This window comes from Ictidomys tridecemlineatus, chromosome 10 (assembly GCF_052094955.1).
Source record: "Ictidomys tridecemlineatus isolate mIctTri1 chromosome 10, mIctTri1.hap1, whole genome shotgun sequence".
In the NCBI taxonomy this organism is placed as follows: domain Eukaryota; kingdom Metazoa; phylum Chordata; class Mammalia; order Rodentia; family Sciuridae; genus Ictidomys; species Ictidomys tridecemlineatus.
The window spans coordinates 60,314,871-60,331,817 of NC_135486.1; the positions used below are offsets into that span (position 1 = coordinate 60,314,871).

Sequence of the window (16,947 nt, forward strand, 5' to 3'; positions counted from 1 at the left end):
GCTCTTGACCATATCAGCAGGCATGAAATAGCCACCAAAAAACTGGAAAACAGATGACCTCCAGAGAAAATGAGGACAGTGATCAGGGCAGGAACAGCAGGTTTAAACTGGCCAGCTTGTGACCCCACTCTGGAAAGCATGAGAGCAGAGGGGGACAGTAATGAAAGACATCAGGAAACACCCAGTCAGCAGTGCCATAGCCGAGGTGCCCGTTCCACTAACTGGCTCACAGAAGCAGCAGGTCACACCTGGAACCGGGCTGCTTCAGATCTCAATCTGCACAGAGACTATGGCTGCCACAGTGCCGCAGACTTGAGGACAGAGACTTCCAAACGAGAATTCTGTCCTCAGCCAAGCTCCAGTTTGGTGTCGTGGCCAACAGTGTCCATACCCACATGTGCTTGCTAGAACCCAGAGACCAGGGCCACTGCATCGAGAAAGGACACAGAGAGGAGGGGGCAGAGTCCTGACATGGAGTGGAGACAGGGCACTAGAGACCAGCCGTGCGCCAGGAGGAAGGGCGGCCGCCCAGCAGCACAGGTTGGGAACCACAGGCACAAGTGAGAGGCGTGAGGAAAAAACATAAGTCACAGAAGAAAATAGAACCACATGGCACACTGTCTCTCTGAGCTCCGAGCAGCACACCACCACGGGAACGCCAGAAGCTTGACTGACCCGGAGCACACCACCACCAGGTGGGGAGGCTAGGTGGCAGTGGCGGCGGAGGGTGGGCAGCGGAGGCCTCCTGTGTCTGCGGTGCGTCCGGATGGGGCCGGAGCGCTGGCAGGAGGCCTGTGTTCTCATGGTCCTGGTGGCACCTCAGCAAGCAATGCCTGGTCCTGAGATGCCAGGACAGAGTGAGGATCTTGTCCTTTAGCTCCTCAGGGCAAGCACCTGAAGAAACACTCGAGCTGAAACTTGTTTTCCTCTAAGAGTGAGATCACTGTTGCTCCTGACCCTTAGAGAACACAGTCTAGCTACTGAAGTAAACTTACACAAGAGCCCAGCTTCCAGTCCCCGCTGTCCACCTCTTATCAGCTGTAATGAGACAGCAGTTCCAGTTCCTGTGCCTACTTTGTCTAAGGACATAGGGTGCGAGTATTCTATAGACCAAGGAGGAGCAGAACAGCTCTGGAAGCTGCTGCCAGATCTCTGAGAAGGGAAGACCTTGTACAGTGACTAACCCTCGCATCACCTGGTCACAGCCACCTGGGCTCTGCCACCCACATATCACACCAGTGGGTTCTGCTCATGAAACCCTTTCTGGCTCACACGCACCTTCTGCACCTGTTGCCAGCCAGCAGGTACAGTGAGCAGCATGATGTGCAGGTGAAACACCTGGTGTCCCAGGCAGAAGCTGTGCCGGCCACCACAGTCTGGGCCTGTGTTCATTATGTGAGGCCTGCAGATAGAGGCGGAGAGCCAGCGTAGCCGTCTGTCAGAGGCGCGGTGAGAACACAGATGGTGCAGGTGTTTCCAGGCCGCAGCACTCAGGAAGTAGAGTATGTGCTGTGCTCCAGTAATCCAGCTGAAAGCCCACCTGCAGAGACCTGTCTCAGACAAGGAGGCACCTGAGACTGACAGCTGCTCAAAGCCCACAGACTCCGCGTTCTCCCTCTGCAGCTCTGCTGCCATGATGTTGGAGGGGCACGGCATCTGTTGGAGGCCAAGTTGTGCAGGCATGAAGGTGCTTTGCACACTGTCTCATTCAGCTCTCATAAACCTCTGTAAGTCTGCTTGTTTTCAGATTATAAAAGGATCAGAATAGAAGGTCACATGATTAAATGGCTGAACCAGAACTAAATAGATCCGTTGATCACACCACCTAATTCAATCAGTCTTCACCTCTAATTCATTGCCCTCTCCACCAATCCACCCAGCTATATATCCTGGTACAGTTCTCCAAATACCCTAAGCTAAGCCAGAACATGAAAAAGCACCATACTAAGAACATCACGTGAGAGAGACATGGCAGGTGTGTTGGCTCACTGCAGCAGGTGGTCACCCAGCTACATTCTGCTACACACTCAGAAGCACACCTGAGATTGGCCAGGGCGTGCCTGACACCCCTTCCTTTTGCAGCCAAGTGTGACACAGACTCTCCGCAGTGCTGAACACACTCCAAGGCTGAGATTCCAGACAGAATGGGACGAGGCAGAGTGGGAACGTTGCTAAGGCTGCTGGACTCCATGTCCGCCGCTGTCTTCTCTTCCCTGTAGTCACCTACAAGAGGCATCCTGGACTAAGCTGGAGAGGTGTGAAGCACACAGCCGGCCCAGCCAAGGGCCCTCATGAGAACAATGCATGATAGTGGGTTCAGAAACAAAGAGCTGCAGTGACAACTGAAATCTTTTTCAAGAACATTTATACATCTTTTTAATTAGATTAGCTTTACAAGCAACTCCAGCGTTCTTCATAATGAAACACTGCTTTTCAAATTACATGACTTTGTAGTCTATCCTGAAATTCTTTGCCTGCTATTGCTAAAGGTCTGTGTTTTACAGCTGGTTAATGTGTTGAAAAAACAGCATTTTGAAGCTTTATCTTTAACCAGAATTAACACATATAGGCCACAAAGAATTTTAAATAGAGTTCTACTTAGTGACAGGTTAACAGTCCCACTAACATGAAATGAATAGATTTTAAATGGATATTAAAGAAATGGCTATGCTGATTTCTTGATCTTTTCACAATGTATCACCAAGAAAGTATATAAACCTCTCCAAAAAATATACAATTTAAGACCTGTCTGGTAAGCACAACCCATAGACAGTAGAATCTGATACTTTGTACACCTGCAGAGGTATCCATCTGAAGGACAACAGTGCTCCCAAATTAAAAGGCTATTGCTGTACGTCTTGAGGATCCAACAAGCCTTCCACCAATACAGAGCAGTTCCTGCCAACGCTGCATAACAGAGCTTGTAAGCCGGGCCAGAGGTGGAGAGGGGCGCTGCAGGCTGGATGCCAAGACTCGGACATCCAGGCCGGCATGGGCACTTGCTGGAGAGGCGCCGTTGATCATCTGGAGTAGAGGAGAAGGCAGGAAAGGACTGAGCCTGGGAGAGGAAAGCACCACCCTTTCTCCCGCGAGTCCTGCTGCGTGAAGTCACAGCTCTGAGCATCTGGTCCCCCCAGTTCACACTGTCAGTTTCTCTCAATTTTTTTCATGTTTTACATGAACGATAGTAATCTTTTAATAAAAATTACTGAGCTTTCCATAGAAAAGGTCTCTAATTGAATACAAACTATATAGATGCTAAAATTGTCATAGGTTGAAATATACAGAAATATTTCTGTATACTTGTATTTTGGCAAAGAAAATCAAGGACAGAGATAGAAAACCCAAGGGTGCAAGGTCTTACACCTAATTCATGCAAAATAGGGATACCATCCTTTGGGCTTTGCTTAAGACCAGGGAAGTGACGCATATGACACCCATCCCAATGCAGTCTTTAAGAGGTTTGGGAAGCTTGTGTGATCTTGTAATAATCCCTCTTTTTCTAAAAAGTAAAAAAGAAAATCCATGAAACGTAAAAATATCTGATTTTGTGTTCTCTGCTTTTCTAAGCTAATCTTTCAGGGCTGGTAAGGAGGCCAAGACATTTGGGGAATGCCTCACGGCTGGGCAGGGCAGCCAGTGGGCGGAGTCTGTAGCCACCCTTGTCCACCTGAACGCATCCTTATCCCCCCTGGTGCTCTTCAGCAGAATCAGGTTCTCATCTGCAGGTCAGATGGGCCCTAGTGCCAGGGAGAAATGCAACAGTAAATTTGAGGAGAGGCCAGGGAGAAATGGGATTACGTCATCTAGGATTACAGGACATGCCTGAGAGCAGAAGAGAGCCCTTTATCTTGGGAACCTGAAGCTCGGGACACCCTCAAGTCCTTTAGTGCCAGTCACTTTTGTTTCTGAAAAAAATTAAGTGAAAAGATAAACCCTTCCTATTGTGCACTTTTTCTGGTAAGACAGGGACTCAAGGTTACTTGATAGTCACTGGCAATCGCTTCACGGTCAGGTTTCACATGGACAGTGTCGACAGCACTTGCACCACAGCAAGGTCTCCGAGTTCAGATCAGTGTACGGCGGGGCAAGAAGGCAGTCTGGGCTTCCGGCTGCAACTACAGTGCTCCTTCCCTTGTTTCCAGACCAAAGAAACCGACTCTCAGCCACTGGACAATCATCGTGAGAGACCTTTTAGGGCAAAATTTAATAGTACGAAGAGGTTTACAAAAATAGATTGATGTTATTTTGAGGAATAATACTGTAATTTTTTTTCTCATTTCAGTTTTGATAAATTGTACCTAATCATACAAAAATTACCCCAAATTCAAACTTGATATAAAAAAGAGAGAGATGAAATGAACTCAGCTAGATGACAGATCTGGCAAAATATAAGAATGAAAATTCCACGTAGGGCACTTGTTCGCGTCAGGTGGGGAAGCGACAGTCCTGGAGCGCTTCCTGTGGTGGCAGTGGCAGGCGCAAGTTCAGATCAGCAAAGGCTCCTGCCCCACGAAGCTCAGGGGAGCTGCTTGTCCTGGGCAGGCCCGCTGTGTGTCTGCCGCATGTCTGTGTGTCTGCGATCCTCCCCTTCCACTCGTCTGGAACGGCGTGGTGACAAGGGTGCTGCTGGCCAAGGGCGGCCTAGACGTCCTTGCCAACGGGGTCGGAGGGCTTGTTGAGCTCAACGCGCACGCCCTTTTCACCTGCCAAGGAGAGGAGGCACACTCAGCACGCGGCGTGCCTGACACTGGGCCAGCACCTCAACTAACCTCACGCTGCCCGGTGGGCTCTACGGGACAAGCACTTACTCGGCAGCAGACCTCTGAGGGCGGAAGCATCCCCTACACAGAGGTGGTGACTGTCTCCTAGTGTTCAAAAAGCCACTGGACTACCTTAAAACCAAGTGATACTGGAAGCAAATAGTAGCTTTAAAAATATACAGAAAATGTGTGAATGTTGGGTTTTTATGTTTTAATAAAAGGCTGAAGTTAGATTACCAATGGCCCACAGAAATACCGTGATCAGGACGCCAACATGGAGCCCATTATTAGAGAGGCCAAAAGGAAGATGCCACCTGGAACTAGGACACGCTGCTCAGGAGAGGGGCCCATGGGGGCAGCTGCGCCAGGAGGAATGCGCAGCTAGAGCCAGGGTGCCTGTCTGCTGTGCAGACTTGGTTGGGCCTCCCACTTCACCTCCCTGTGCTGGCTGACTTCATGTTCTTTAGAGCATGTGCCTTGAGAAAGGGCATGAAAGGAAGCAGGAAGCCTGGCACTAGGAGGTTAGCAGCCGGTGACTGAAAAGGACAGTCACAGAGACTCGGCTTAGCTTGAATGACTTCCTCGGAACTTGCCTCATCCTCGGAAGGTTTTGCTGGGTAAAAATAAAGCGAAGCCAAGCACTCTGGCACAGCCCAGAATCCCTCAATTTGAGAGGCTGACACAGGAGGATTGCAAGTCTGAGGCCAGCCTGGGCTACGGAGAATTGATTCAAAATAATAAAATATAAAAAAGGCACAGGGGTGGGGTGGGGATGGGGCTCAGTGACACAGCCCTCCTGGGTTCCATCCCCAATACCACAAAAAAGATGACGACAAGGATGACTTCAATCCTTTTCAGGGCTAGGGTGTAGCTCAGTGGTAGAGCGCTCCCCTAGCACATGCAGGGCCTGGGTTGGATCCCTAGCACCACACACAGGCGTGGACACACACACTCACACACTGCATGCACTCATACACACAGGCGTGCGCACATATACATACACACACATGCTGCACACACTCATACACATGCGTGTTCTCTCTCTCTCTCTCTCTCTCTCTCTCTCTCTCTCTCGTACACACACACAGAGTCTTGCTTTAACCGAAGGCATGAAGGACCAACAGCATAGGGGGTGCTCCCAAGTAAGCAAAGTTCCTGGGCTTTCTGCACATGCCCCCTGGTCCCAGGCATCTCTGCATCAGAGCTCCCTGGCCCCAAATGACGTTACCTGTTAGATATTTTACTTTAGCTCGAGCTCGCTCATCTGCATCAAAATACCAAACAGTTATTGCGTACCTAAAAGAAAATTCAGAATAGAATAAGAATGGTCACAAGGGGGACAGTGGTATGCGCCATGACGACAGGTCAGCAAGTCGCCACGCCACTGTCGTGCCTGGCCTGGACGACACGAGGCACACGGGGTGACGTGCCGTCTCGCTCACCAGCAGCCTGAGAGTGAGAGTTCCTGCCTCTCCTAGCACCCCCGAGCCAGAAGCAGGCAGAAAGGGGGCCACCTGAGTGCCACAAGGAGAGGGATGACCCCTGCACACCGTGCTAACAGGGACAACCCAGAGGCCACAGCTAGGATTCACAAGGCACTGATAAGCTTCTGCGGTTTTTACCAAAAACCATCACACCGTGTTTGATGCCTGCAGTTTGGCTGAACTTCATTTTCCTGAAAGACTTCTCAGGACTTATTCCACACACAGATGACAGACTCCTGGCTTACTGACCATCCAGTGCACACAGTTCCACCCGCTGGGAACACACAGGGACATGTACAGGAGTGAAAACATGCTCCAGTCCCCTTCCCCAGGATGATGCTGCCATCGGCGGAACATCTTGTGGATCCTGGCCAGTGATCATGGGGGAGCAACACAGGCCAGAGACAGACAGCAAATTATCTGAGAAGTGGTGCACCGCAGAGCCACCAGCAGCTCTGGGGACACTGTGGTGCACAGGTCTGTCTGCAGCCAAGGTCCCAGGTGAGACCCAGGCTCCTGGCCCCACCCTCCCTCGTAGGGTACCACAACCCTTCTTACCATAAGCAGCTTCTATTCTCTTGGGCAGCCGTGGTACCCGGCAAGGGGTTCAGATGGATGATCTTGCCTTTTGCTCATGCCCTAATCTATAACTGCGTCATAACTGGAGTTCTGATGACTACACCCAATCCCTGAGAGCCCCAGTGCTTACAGAAAATGCTGCAAGCTACCACCAGTCATTGTCCTCCCCTGGAGTGCCTTTGAGAGTCCTGTGTTCTCCTGGGCTGCCTGCCATGCCCAGGTTGGCAGCAGACCACCTGCCTCCTCTGCCTGGCTCACTATGGCCTTCTCCTCCTTGCCACTCCTAGGCACTCGTCCTCCACACCACCTGGCATTTTTCACTACCCAAAATGACTCTCATTTCTTCATCTAGGTGGTACATTATCCAACTAAACTCAGACTCCACAGAAAGGAAGGCCTGTGAAGCAGATCCTGGGTCAGGATTAGTCAGAGAGCAGTGGGGGTGGAGGTGGGGTTCAGCAAGCCACCAATGCAACCCCATCCTCACTGGGGTCCAGTTATGACGCCACACACCACCCAGCTTGCCACCCAGTTTGTGAAAACGCGTGAATTTTGAATTTTTTATGTTTTAATAAGGATAAAGTTGGATTACCAGTGGCCCATGGAAATACAGAGGCAGCATGGTCAGAAAGGAGGGAGGGTGCTAGAGCACAGAGGACGCTGAGCACCAGCAAACCCAGTGTCCCATACAGGGAGAGGCAACCCTGCTGGGGCCAGCACACCTCGCCCAGCCCCCACACTGGCCGGTCAGGGCTACAGTTTCACCAGAGCATGCAGAGCCCCCTCCTTAGCAGGGAGGAAGTATCCAGGAAATAGGACTGTCTTCTACCAATGCGGACTTTCATAAGAATGTCTGAAGAATCTTCTAGTCAAACAATCTACACCTCTTAACTGAATCACACATGGTAAAAACAGACCACATTTAAAGAATGCATTAAATGTAACCAGTTCAAATGCTCCCCTCTGTTGAGAAGCCCAGGGAGCAATGCTGCTTACTGGGACAGCCATGCAAGTGCCCGCCATTCCACGCCCGCCTCCTGCATCCCCTTTCCTCCTCACTTCCACACTGGTCACCTCTGATTTTTCTACTCTTGTCCATTTTCCCACACTCCCTCTTTTTGGTCTCTTTACCACCCCTGAAAACCTGCCTTTTGCTTCCCTACCTTGTATGCTCAAGTGAAATGTTCTCACCAAGGGACAGACAGCAGGCACACAGAGCAGCCAGGGCTGGGGATGGGGAGGCCTGTGCTTCCCGTCCTGCCCACATAAAGAGACTGCCTCAGACTGAACACTTTGTGTCTGGGCACAGCGTTCAGTACTAACTGGGGATAACCCCACACAAGGTGATGATGGCGTGATGGAGGCCTGGCGAGTCAGAGGGACCCGTAGGAAGCTCCCCGTTCAACCTGCCGATCCCTGCCCCACCACACCTGGGTGCCATTCACCTGCCGTCCTCTTCCTGCCCCACCACCCTGACCATGCTTTTGTAAGGGATACTACCTTGTAGCATATGCTGGTTGTACTTCATGAGGGTTGCGACGGTCAGACCAGAAAAACAGCAGTCTATCAAATTTGGGTTCAATGTCAGCAAACTGGGCTTTGCCTTCTGGAAAAATTCGAAGTATCCCTCCACTTACCTAGGAAGAGAGCCAAATGTGTGAGTACAAACAGCAGAGGTGCTCCAGACTGAACCCAGAGGGAAAAGGCTACCTCCCATGTCAAACTCGGAGCGGGATCACTCAGGGGTTATCTCCGTCAACAAGGTGCAAAGGTAAGTTGGGCTTCTAGGGGCCTCACTGAGGCAATGACAACCCACCCTGGCCTTGGGATCTTTAAAGACCTGACGAAGCCGACAAATAGTATGACTTCAAAAGCCCTCAGATGATTCTTGAGAGTTTGAAAAGCAGTGAATACGACTTATTTATAAGCTAATGGCTGCTCAAGACACCCTGATGGCTGGTCAGCAGTGAGTGACCCAAGGGCTCCCTCTCTCACATAACACTGGGTTCCACAGCTTAAGGACACTTGCTGGGACAGTCACACACTTAGTGCCTCCTAAGAAGCTGCACACAACCCCCAGTCAGGGTGCGTGCCGTGTCCCGCCGCTGGCGGCCGCCAGGAGGGGGTGCCTGGCGGTCCCTTCGAGGTGGGGCGTGTGAAAAAAGAATAAAAAATAAATAAATAAAAGAAGCGGCACACAGGGCAGAAGTGGCTCTGCTCTTTGTCACCATCAGCCCATGGGCTCCCTGTCCAGGCCAGACGACAGGTGACCAGTGCCCTCAAGGCCAACCCTAAGGCTGTTCTTATTTTCCTGAACACACCACTCTCTGTCTGAGGTCATCTCAGTGTTGACTGAGCGTCAGCTGCTCTGGGAGCCATGTGGCCCCAGGTGAAGAGCAGGGGACAAGGCAGAGAGCCCAGGCCCCTGTGTTTTACTTTAGTAAAAGGCACCCACCAGGGAGCAAACCCAAGGACCTGCGCCCATAAGCAGGAGGACCTCCATGGTGGGAGGGAGCTCTAACGCCTGGCATAGACCATGGCATGGCCGAGCACAGCAAGAACTCCCCCGGAAAACCTGCTGTGCTCCCAGAGGATGTGCCCAGGAGGCTTGTCCCCAGTGACAAGGTGCCAGCTAATCGGATCCTGGCCCGCCTCCCTCAGGTCCTGTTGTCCCTGAGTCCCTAGGCATCAGACTGGGGCAGAGAACATCCCTTTTTCCTGGGCCTCCCCTCTGGGGACAGTTGCTGGGCCGGGGCAGGTGCCTACCAAGACCCTGTAGGAGCAGTGCTGGCCAACACTTCCACTCTTTCTTGGGAACCTCCTGATAGCCCAGCTGGCTGTTCCTGGTCCTCTGCTGAACTGTGCGCCCTCCGAGGGCTGTGCCCTTTCTGCTCTGACCCAGCTCCCAGGACAGCAACTGCACACTGTCTACTCTCAGGGCCCACTCACAAGGCATGGACTGCTCTACTCACAAAAACTCCACAGGTGGCTTTCTGCCTGTGCACGAGTCAGAAGCATCACGGCCTGACTAGGTCACAAGAGACAGAGCCCCTAACAAGATCCAGAAGCTAGGTGTTGGTTGAACTTGTCTCTGGCTTCCTGTTAACCTCAAAATCTGACCAGAAAGTCAATCTTCAGGTTCTGCCTGAGGCCATGCCACCTGCTCTGTGTCCTGGGCTTGAGGCGAGCCACCACATGAACTTCCCATTTCAAACTCAGCGCCGGGTAGCGGGACCAGGCTTGTGACATATGCTACAGAATCTGCTTAGCAGTGGACTTCCCTCCACCTTGAACTTGGACCAGGACAAAGGGAGCTCTGAATCAGAACATCCTGGGGGCAGCTGCAGCCCCGAGAGCACCTTCCACTTGGACCTGCTTCTCGGGGACAGGCTCCACACACCCAGCACTGGGTCACCTCCCTGTGTGCACTGGGCAGCGAGCGATCTGGGCTCTAAAGGCTATTTGGTTTTTAAAATCGCCCTGGCTACAGAAGCACGTTCACTCTATGAAACTCTATGACCTGCAGGACGCATTCACTTTTCTGTTAAATGTTATTCTTTAGATTTTAAAAAATCACCCAGCATAGTCAGTTGAAGCAGCCTGCAATGCGGGAACATGTGGCATGTCTGAAAATCACCTAAGGTTAACGACATGAAAGGAACACACATTTAAAACAAGAGCTCACTCACGCCGAGATTCTACCCGGCCTCCCAGGGTTGTCAGCCTGAAGGAGGGACACAACCTCGCCTTGGCCTGCAAGGGCAGCACTACATGCCTTGGCCAACTCAGAGCAGCTGGTGCTTCCTAAGGACTGCTGGTGATCACCACCAAAACCCTGACAAACAATTGTTCCAAGAAGTGTTCTTGTAAAAACTATTTAAAGGAAGTTATTTTAATAAGGTCACTTTTGTAAAAGTTAAAATTCTAGATAGATCCTTCACTATCTGGAATAACAATTCATTTTTAAAGATATAATAGTACCTTTTCATGCAGCCTTATTGAGGAATAATCAATACACCAAAAGGTACCCATATTTAATGAATTCCACTGGATGGAACAGGACACAACATGCAGGGACCCAAGGTCCAGGGGCGAAAAAATCCCTTCCTCCCAATACTTCCAGGGTCCGCGGCGCCCCCTTTCTTTTCCCATGGTGAGAACCCTGAATACGAGATCTACTCTCTTCACGTTCTCGCCTACAGCACTGGAGGTCAGCCCGGGGCCCTCATGCCCCAGCCCCTGCCCTTGGGAGGCTCAAGTGCACAACACCATACTGTCACCTACAGGCCCTCGGTGTCTGAGACACATCAGTATCCAGTTCCAAATACATTCACACTTGTTTCAATTTACAAAACTCCATTCCTAATACTGGGACTGAAGCAAATTTAAGGGAGAATCTAATTATCCCACGTGTTAGACAATGTGGCCCAGGGGAAGCATGAACGTTAATATGTGTGAGAAGACAGATGCTCGATGAGGCTGCATACCTTGGCGTCCCAGTCTTTATTCAGATAGTATATGCACGTCACACATCTTCCATCTCCGTTTGGGTTATCAACGTGCCGCACGTAACCTGTCCCATTGCCGGGGTAACAAGCAACCATGGCCTGCAATAACGAAATGATTTAAAGTCCGTGGATGAACAGAAGGGATATGAAACCCCTCCTCAGAAATAGCTGCTTCTGTCCAAGTCACACTCTTGACGGACAGAAGGAAAGCCTTTCTACCACTGGCCCTCATCAAGAACACAGGACAGCTGCACCATTGTAGACAGCACCCTTGTCCCACCATGGAGGTCAGAAGCCAGCACCCTACTCAGAACAGCACAAGGCAAAGGGTTTTAGGGCCCCACATCCTGACTTTCCCACGTACTAAGGATCAAGGCCTGGCAAGCTGTCCTGCCCCTGCGGGTTCTCTCTGAGCTGCCTCAGGACACTCATTCATCTGACAGGCGGACCCTCCCAGAAACCCCGATGCTCTGGAGGGCACCAGTTCGGTAGGCACAATCCAGACTGTCAACTAAAGTATCAGTCCACGTAATGTCAGTGATTAAAAAAAGAATAAACTAATTCAGCTGTGACTAACCCTCTTCAGATCATTAGACCATTTTTTGGCTCCATTTATAACACTACATACTGCAGAACCCCGGGGGGGGGGAGTTACACAGAATGAGGGAGACCCCCCAAACAGAACCCTCCAGGTGTATGCATAAAAGTCAGTCGAAAATGGTAAAGTCATCTGAGAACAATTCCCAGGAATTATCAGGAAAAAAAAAAGATGCTCAAGGTGCCAGTTGCTCTTGAAAGCCCTTCTTCAGGTATTGGAGCGGATGGACCAGTGCAGAGCTTTCGAATGTTAAATTACTGTACCAGGACATTTAGGGCAAAGGAGGTTGATTTTTAAAATTCACGCTCCGCTGCCCAGCTACAGCATCTTGGTGGCTACATCTCTGAGAATCCTTTGAAACCTCACTTCCTGGACCTACTGCTCCTCATCGGCACCTGCTGACCACCCGACACCATGCCTCTGCTCCTCCTGACTCTGCTGGCAGCGCTGGGGAACAGCGGGGAAAGCAGCATGGCGATGGCAGGCTCAGGAGCCCCCGGGAAGCAGGAGCCTGTGCCATTCTGCATCACCAGCTGCCAGAGCCAGGCTCCCAGAGCAGACCACAGACAAGGGCCAGAGGGCGCCAGAGGGACAGTGTGGCTGGCCTGGGTGCTCTTGGCTCCCAAGACCAGAAGCCCAGACAGGAGGCCAAGACCTCTGTACAGCAATCTCCTCTGGGACCATGGATTCAGGCCTCTGCCCGCCCCCCTTGCTGAGAAGGAAAGCAAAGTCCTCCCTCCACTCCGCACCTGTGTGCAGGACGCACACCAGGCCCATGTGGAGGATAAAACAAAGTCCCGCACACAACCCAACCCTAGACTCTGCCTCTGGGTGGGCCCCTAGACACATGAGGAAGCTAGGCAGTGGGAAGCATCTCTCCATAAGATGACAGGAGCCCAGCCTGGGCAGGGCAGCCGCAAGAGGCCGGAGAAGGCACCAGCCCATTGGCTGCAGGCCTAGGGCAAGCCGAGATGAGCACCATGGATAGCACTCTGAAGCGTTCAGAGTCAGGGAGGAGCCGTCTAACCTCATGTGACCAGGAGGGCTATGGCAAACCTAGCATCACCTGCACGGTACCAAGTGGGGCCCACCGCTCACCAGGCGCCCCACGTGGTTCACACGTGACAACTGAGGTGACATGGACGAGGCCATAGCTACCACCTTCAAGAACTCAAAGATAGCCAGGGGGGAGGTCGTGAGCCAGCAGACATGTGAGTGCAGGAGGCTGGCGCTGGAGCCACGTGCCCAAACACCACAACCTCAGGCCAGCCAGCACCAAGACCACATGGGCTGCAAGTTCCAAAAGGAAATGAAGGAGGCCAAGCCCAAGAGAACGGCCAAGAGGATCTTCTGAGGGCAGAGACCACAGGTCTGTGAGGGACCCAGATGGAGGAGTCAGGGAGACGCCAGGCAGCTGTGAGTAGGCAGCACCCAAGGTGAGCACATCCAGCAAGGCACCAGGACCTGGGAGCCAGGAGCTTCTCAGCAGTGATCAGGAGGAGCCCAGCACCCCAGAACAATTGTGCCAGGTGGGGACTGGGGCCACCCTGGGAAATGAGAGGCCAGATGAGGGCCTGCCTGACCATCCACCAGGGCAGGGTGTAGCTGTTTCCTACACCTAAACTCCAGGTGAGACTTTAAAAAGAAAAGGCACACGTCTCAGACTCGTAGAGTACGTTGAGTTCCCCAGTCCCTGACGTACCTGGTACCTATCTCTACACGTGCTTCTCAGAGTTGCCACCGCCACCACGTCTCTTCTGCTCTGGGGACACTGAGAACACGTCAGTAGAGGGATGGGGCACCACCGGGCTGCATTTAACCTGCCAACTCCACCGGCTTCCAATACCAGTCTAGGAAAGGCCACGTGGTGGCTTTGTCAAAAAACAGAGCAAGCACAGCACAGCTTGGTGCCAGAAGACGAGCAGCGAGGTTAATTCCCCTGAAGTGCTGACGCCACAGCCTTCATCTGCCACCTAGTAGGGACACCAGCCTTTCCCCATGAATTGCTGATGTCACAGTCCTCATCTGCCACCTGGCAGGGATACCAGCCTTGTCTACCTCAGCTTCCTGTGGGGAAAACCTGCTCCAACCTGCGAGACATACATGACCTGTCGTCCCCCTGTGCATGAGAACACGCAGGACAATAGTGCATCTTCAAGACCAGAAACCGCAGCTCTGCTTTGCACTCCAGAACCGAGGGGAGGACGAGCCGCCGGCTGTCCCTCTGGGGTCGCAGGCATTACTGCCCGCACCAAGGTGTCCATGGGAGGCTCAGCGGGGAGACGGGCCTGATAGGGCTGCTGCTCCAGCTCTGGTTGGGGCTCTCCCACTTTCTGAAGAGAATTATTTAAAAATAGAAACTGACAGCTAAGAGGACTACACTGTGGTCACCAAGCCACGTCCACCCTGAATGAGGGGAAAGGTTCAGATGATCCTGCTCATACAGGCTGCCTAGGCACCAGTGCAGAGACCCTCCTCTCACTTCCTCATGGCCACCTTCAGGGTCAGGCACCAGGAATCTTCCCCATTCACAGATGCCCAGCAGGACCTCTGCCAGGTTGAAAGGGCAGAGGTGGGACAGGGATATGGGCAGAAGTCCTCCCCAGCTCCTCAGAGGCCTGCATGACTGGGGTGGACCTCACAGCTGGGTTGACCTCACGGCTGGGGTGGACCTGACGGCTGGGGTGGATGGCAGCACAGCCAGCCTGGACACAGGCAGGCCCAGGAAGGCTCCATACTCACCCGCCACCAGCCACAGGCCTACAGAAGTAGCTCCATGAGAGGAAGGTCCTCAGGAGAGCAGGACTGAGGCAAGTGGGAGTTTTCTGCAAGAGTCCTCCCAGTTTAAAAGCCAGGCTCTTTATTTGTTCAGTTTAGCTCAGTCTCGTTTGGTAAAATATACAATAAAAAATGTCACTGAAGTCACGTACTTGCTTCTGACCTCAGTTAGCACAGTGGGTGGGGCTCAGGAGGAGGGACAGGCCACGTGACTCCCTGTTTGCTAAGGAGCTACAATGCTATGAGCAGGAGGAGCACCATGACCACTGGACTCCTGAGCCCGGGTCCTGGAGAGAGGGAGGAGGGCAGGGGAGCAGGAAGGCACAAGCAAGTCCCAGAGGGACAGACCCACAGCAGGCTTTGCAGCAAAAGCAGAGGCAACTGTCAAGAGTGGGCCCTTAGTGAAGCCTTAGAGGCCAGGAAACACGGAAGGTGCAGTGCCTGCTGACTGCTGCACACAGTCCTGGGGACGAAGGCGGAGCGTGGGTGGACTGCAGACAAGCCTCAAAGTACCTTCACTTCATTTTTGCTGGATTGAATCAGGGACTCTATCTCTGGGATACACCCCCAACCCTTTTTACTTGTAAGACAGGGTCTCACTAGATGGCTGAGGCTGGCCTCAAACTTGCATCTTCCTGCCTCAGCATCCCGAGTTGCTAGGGTGACAGGGCTGGCCCTAAATGCCCCATTAAGGAGCATGTCATGTGTTCAATATGCACAAGGAATCCCTCATTTTGGGGGTAAGGGCAACATGGTCAGAACTGTGCCTCAGAAACATAGCAGTGGCCTCTGAGATGGACGTGGGGAAGAGCAACAGGGAAAGACCAGGTGGAACACAGCCTGGGAAAAAGACAGCCCTGGGAAAAAGACAGCCCTGGGAGGGTGGTGGGGGGGGGCCAGAGTGGAGCATGAGAAAAGCCTCAGCAGGTAGACAGGGGCAGAAGGTGTGCCTGGGTCCAGGCTGCAGGGGACACAGGTCTGGGTGGAAGGGCTCATCTGGGGACGCGGTTCCTCTGAGGGCAGCTAGGGATGCCAGTCTACAGCTCTGGGGCCCTGGCTGGAGATGTGGACTTGGGGGCCGTCTTCTGTGGCTGCCAGCAGTGTGAGAGGGCAAGGACACAGGCCCGATTCTGAGGTGCTCCCTGAGGCCAACATCCCCCACCACAGCAACGTGGTGGCCAAGTGGCCGCGGCCAGCGTACCATCACCGACTCCCACCAATGTTTAGCTGAGTCTTTTTCCGCTGTGAATGAAGGTCAGAGGAGATTTCCTCAGCCTTGCGCCTGATGGTGGTTTGGGGACTACCCTCCAGAATACCCCGATGCCTCCTGACCACTGAATGACGGGTGGGGAGTCACAACACTCGCCCACATTCCCAGGGGCCACTCCTGCCCACTGGCTCTCAGCCAGGGCCACTGCTGCCTACTGTTGTCAGCCCCAGTAAAAATTTGTCTTTTTAATGTTTTGATTACATCTTACATTTGCAAAAAAAGAAAACCTTCTCACACTTCTTGGCCATGCAACCCTGGACTGCCCACTCCTGCCCATACCCACTTCCTGTCAGCTGCTCATCCTTTCTCTACTTATGTCTGAGAGCTCTTCTGTTCCCAACTGCCACCAAATAACACAGTGACAGCTTCTGCATCCTTCCTGTGCTCCTGTAGCGTATTTTAATATGAAGTACTTACTTAAGCAGGAAGGCAGATGGCAACCCCACTATGGTTCATACAGTCAGTCAACACGCAAACGCACGGTGGTACCAGAGAGCTTCCAACCCACCTCACTGCAGCGAGGCCAGTGTCCTGCTGTACCCAAGCCAGGGGTCTGATGGGCAGATGGAGGTTAAAAGTCCCTACAGCTTCAGAAAGAGTGGTTTGCCCCGATGTTATCCCTGGCCCTGCTCCTACCAGAGCCCTGGTGGTCCACTCTTGAGTCTGCACCCAGACCTTGAGGTCCCTGATGGTTCTGTAGTTCCTCCCCCACCAAGGAATTCTACTGCCAGATCCCACTTGGAGTAAGCTGAATCCAAAGCCAGAGGGGCACCTCTGTCTTGAATAAATCTCCCAGAGAAGATGTGCATTGAGGTCCCATAAGACGCAGAGTAGGGACCGCATCCAGCTTGAGAGTGCTAAGTAAGGCTGTTGGAGTCTGCTTGCTAACACAGGTCTGCACATGCGCCAGGCTCAGTGGGTTTGGCACTCATAGTAACGCACTGAGAAGCTGGGCTGGGGAGATCAG

The 16,947-nt window shown here is 52.5% G+C and overlaps 1 protein-coding gene across 6 annotated transcripts in view; it reads right to left on the minus strand.

The window, feature by feature from the left end:
• Egln1 (egl-9 family hypoxia inducible factor 1) overlaps window positions 1-16,947 on the minus strand; it is a 93,653-nt gene that overhangs the window by 48,340 nt on the left and 28,366 nt on the right. Inside the window, exons 2-5 of one of the 6 annotated variants that reach the window (XM_005320416.3) lie at window positions 11,314-11,433; window positions 8,327-8,463; window positions 5,992-6,059; window positions 4,507-4,706 (exon numbers count right to left, since the gene is read on the minus strand). In XM_005320416.3, the coding sequence (XP_005320473.2) occupies window positions 4,645-4,706; window positions 5,992-6,059; window positions 8,327-8,463; window positions 11,314-11,433 (387 nt within the window). In that variant the 3' untranslated portion in view covers window positions 4,507-4,644. Of the gene's footprint in view, window positions 1-2,348; window positions 4,707-5,991; window positions 6,060-8,326; window positions 8,464-11,313; window positions 11,434-16,947 lie in introns of those variants that run through there. The other 5 variants (XM_078023048.1, XM_078023046.1, XM_078023050.1 and 2 more) reach the window with 5 other exon arrangements.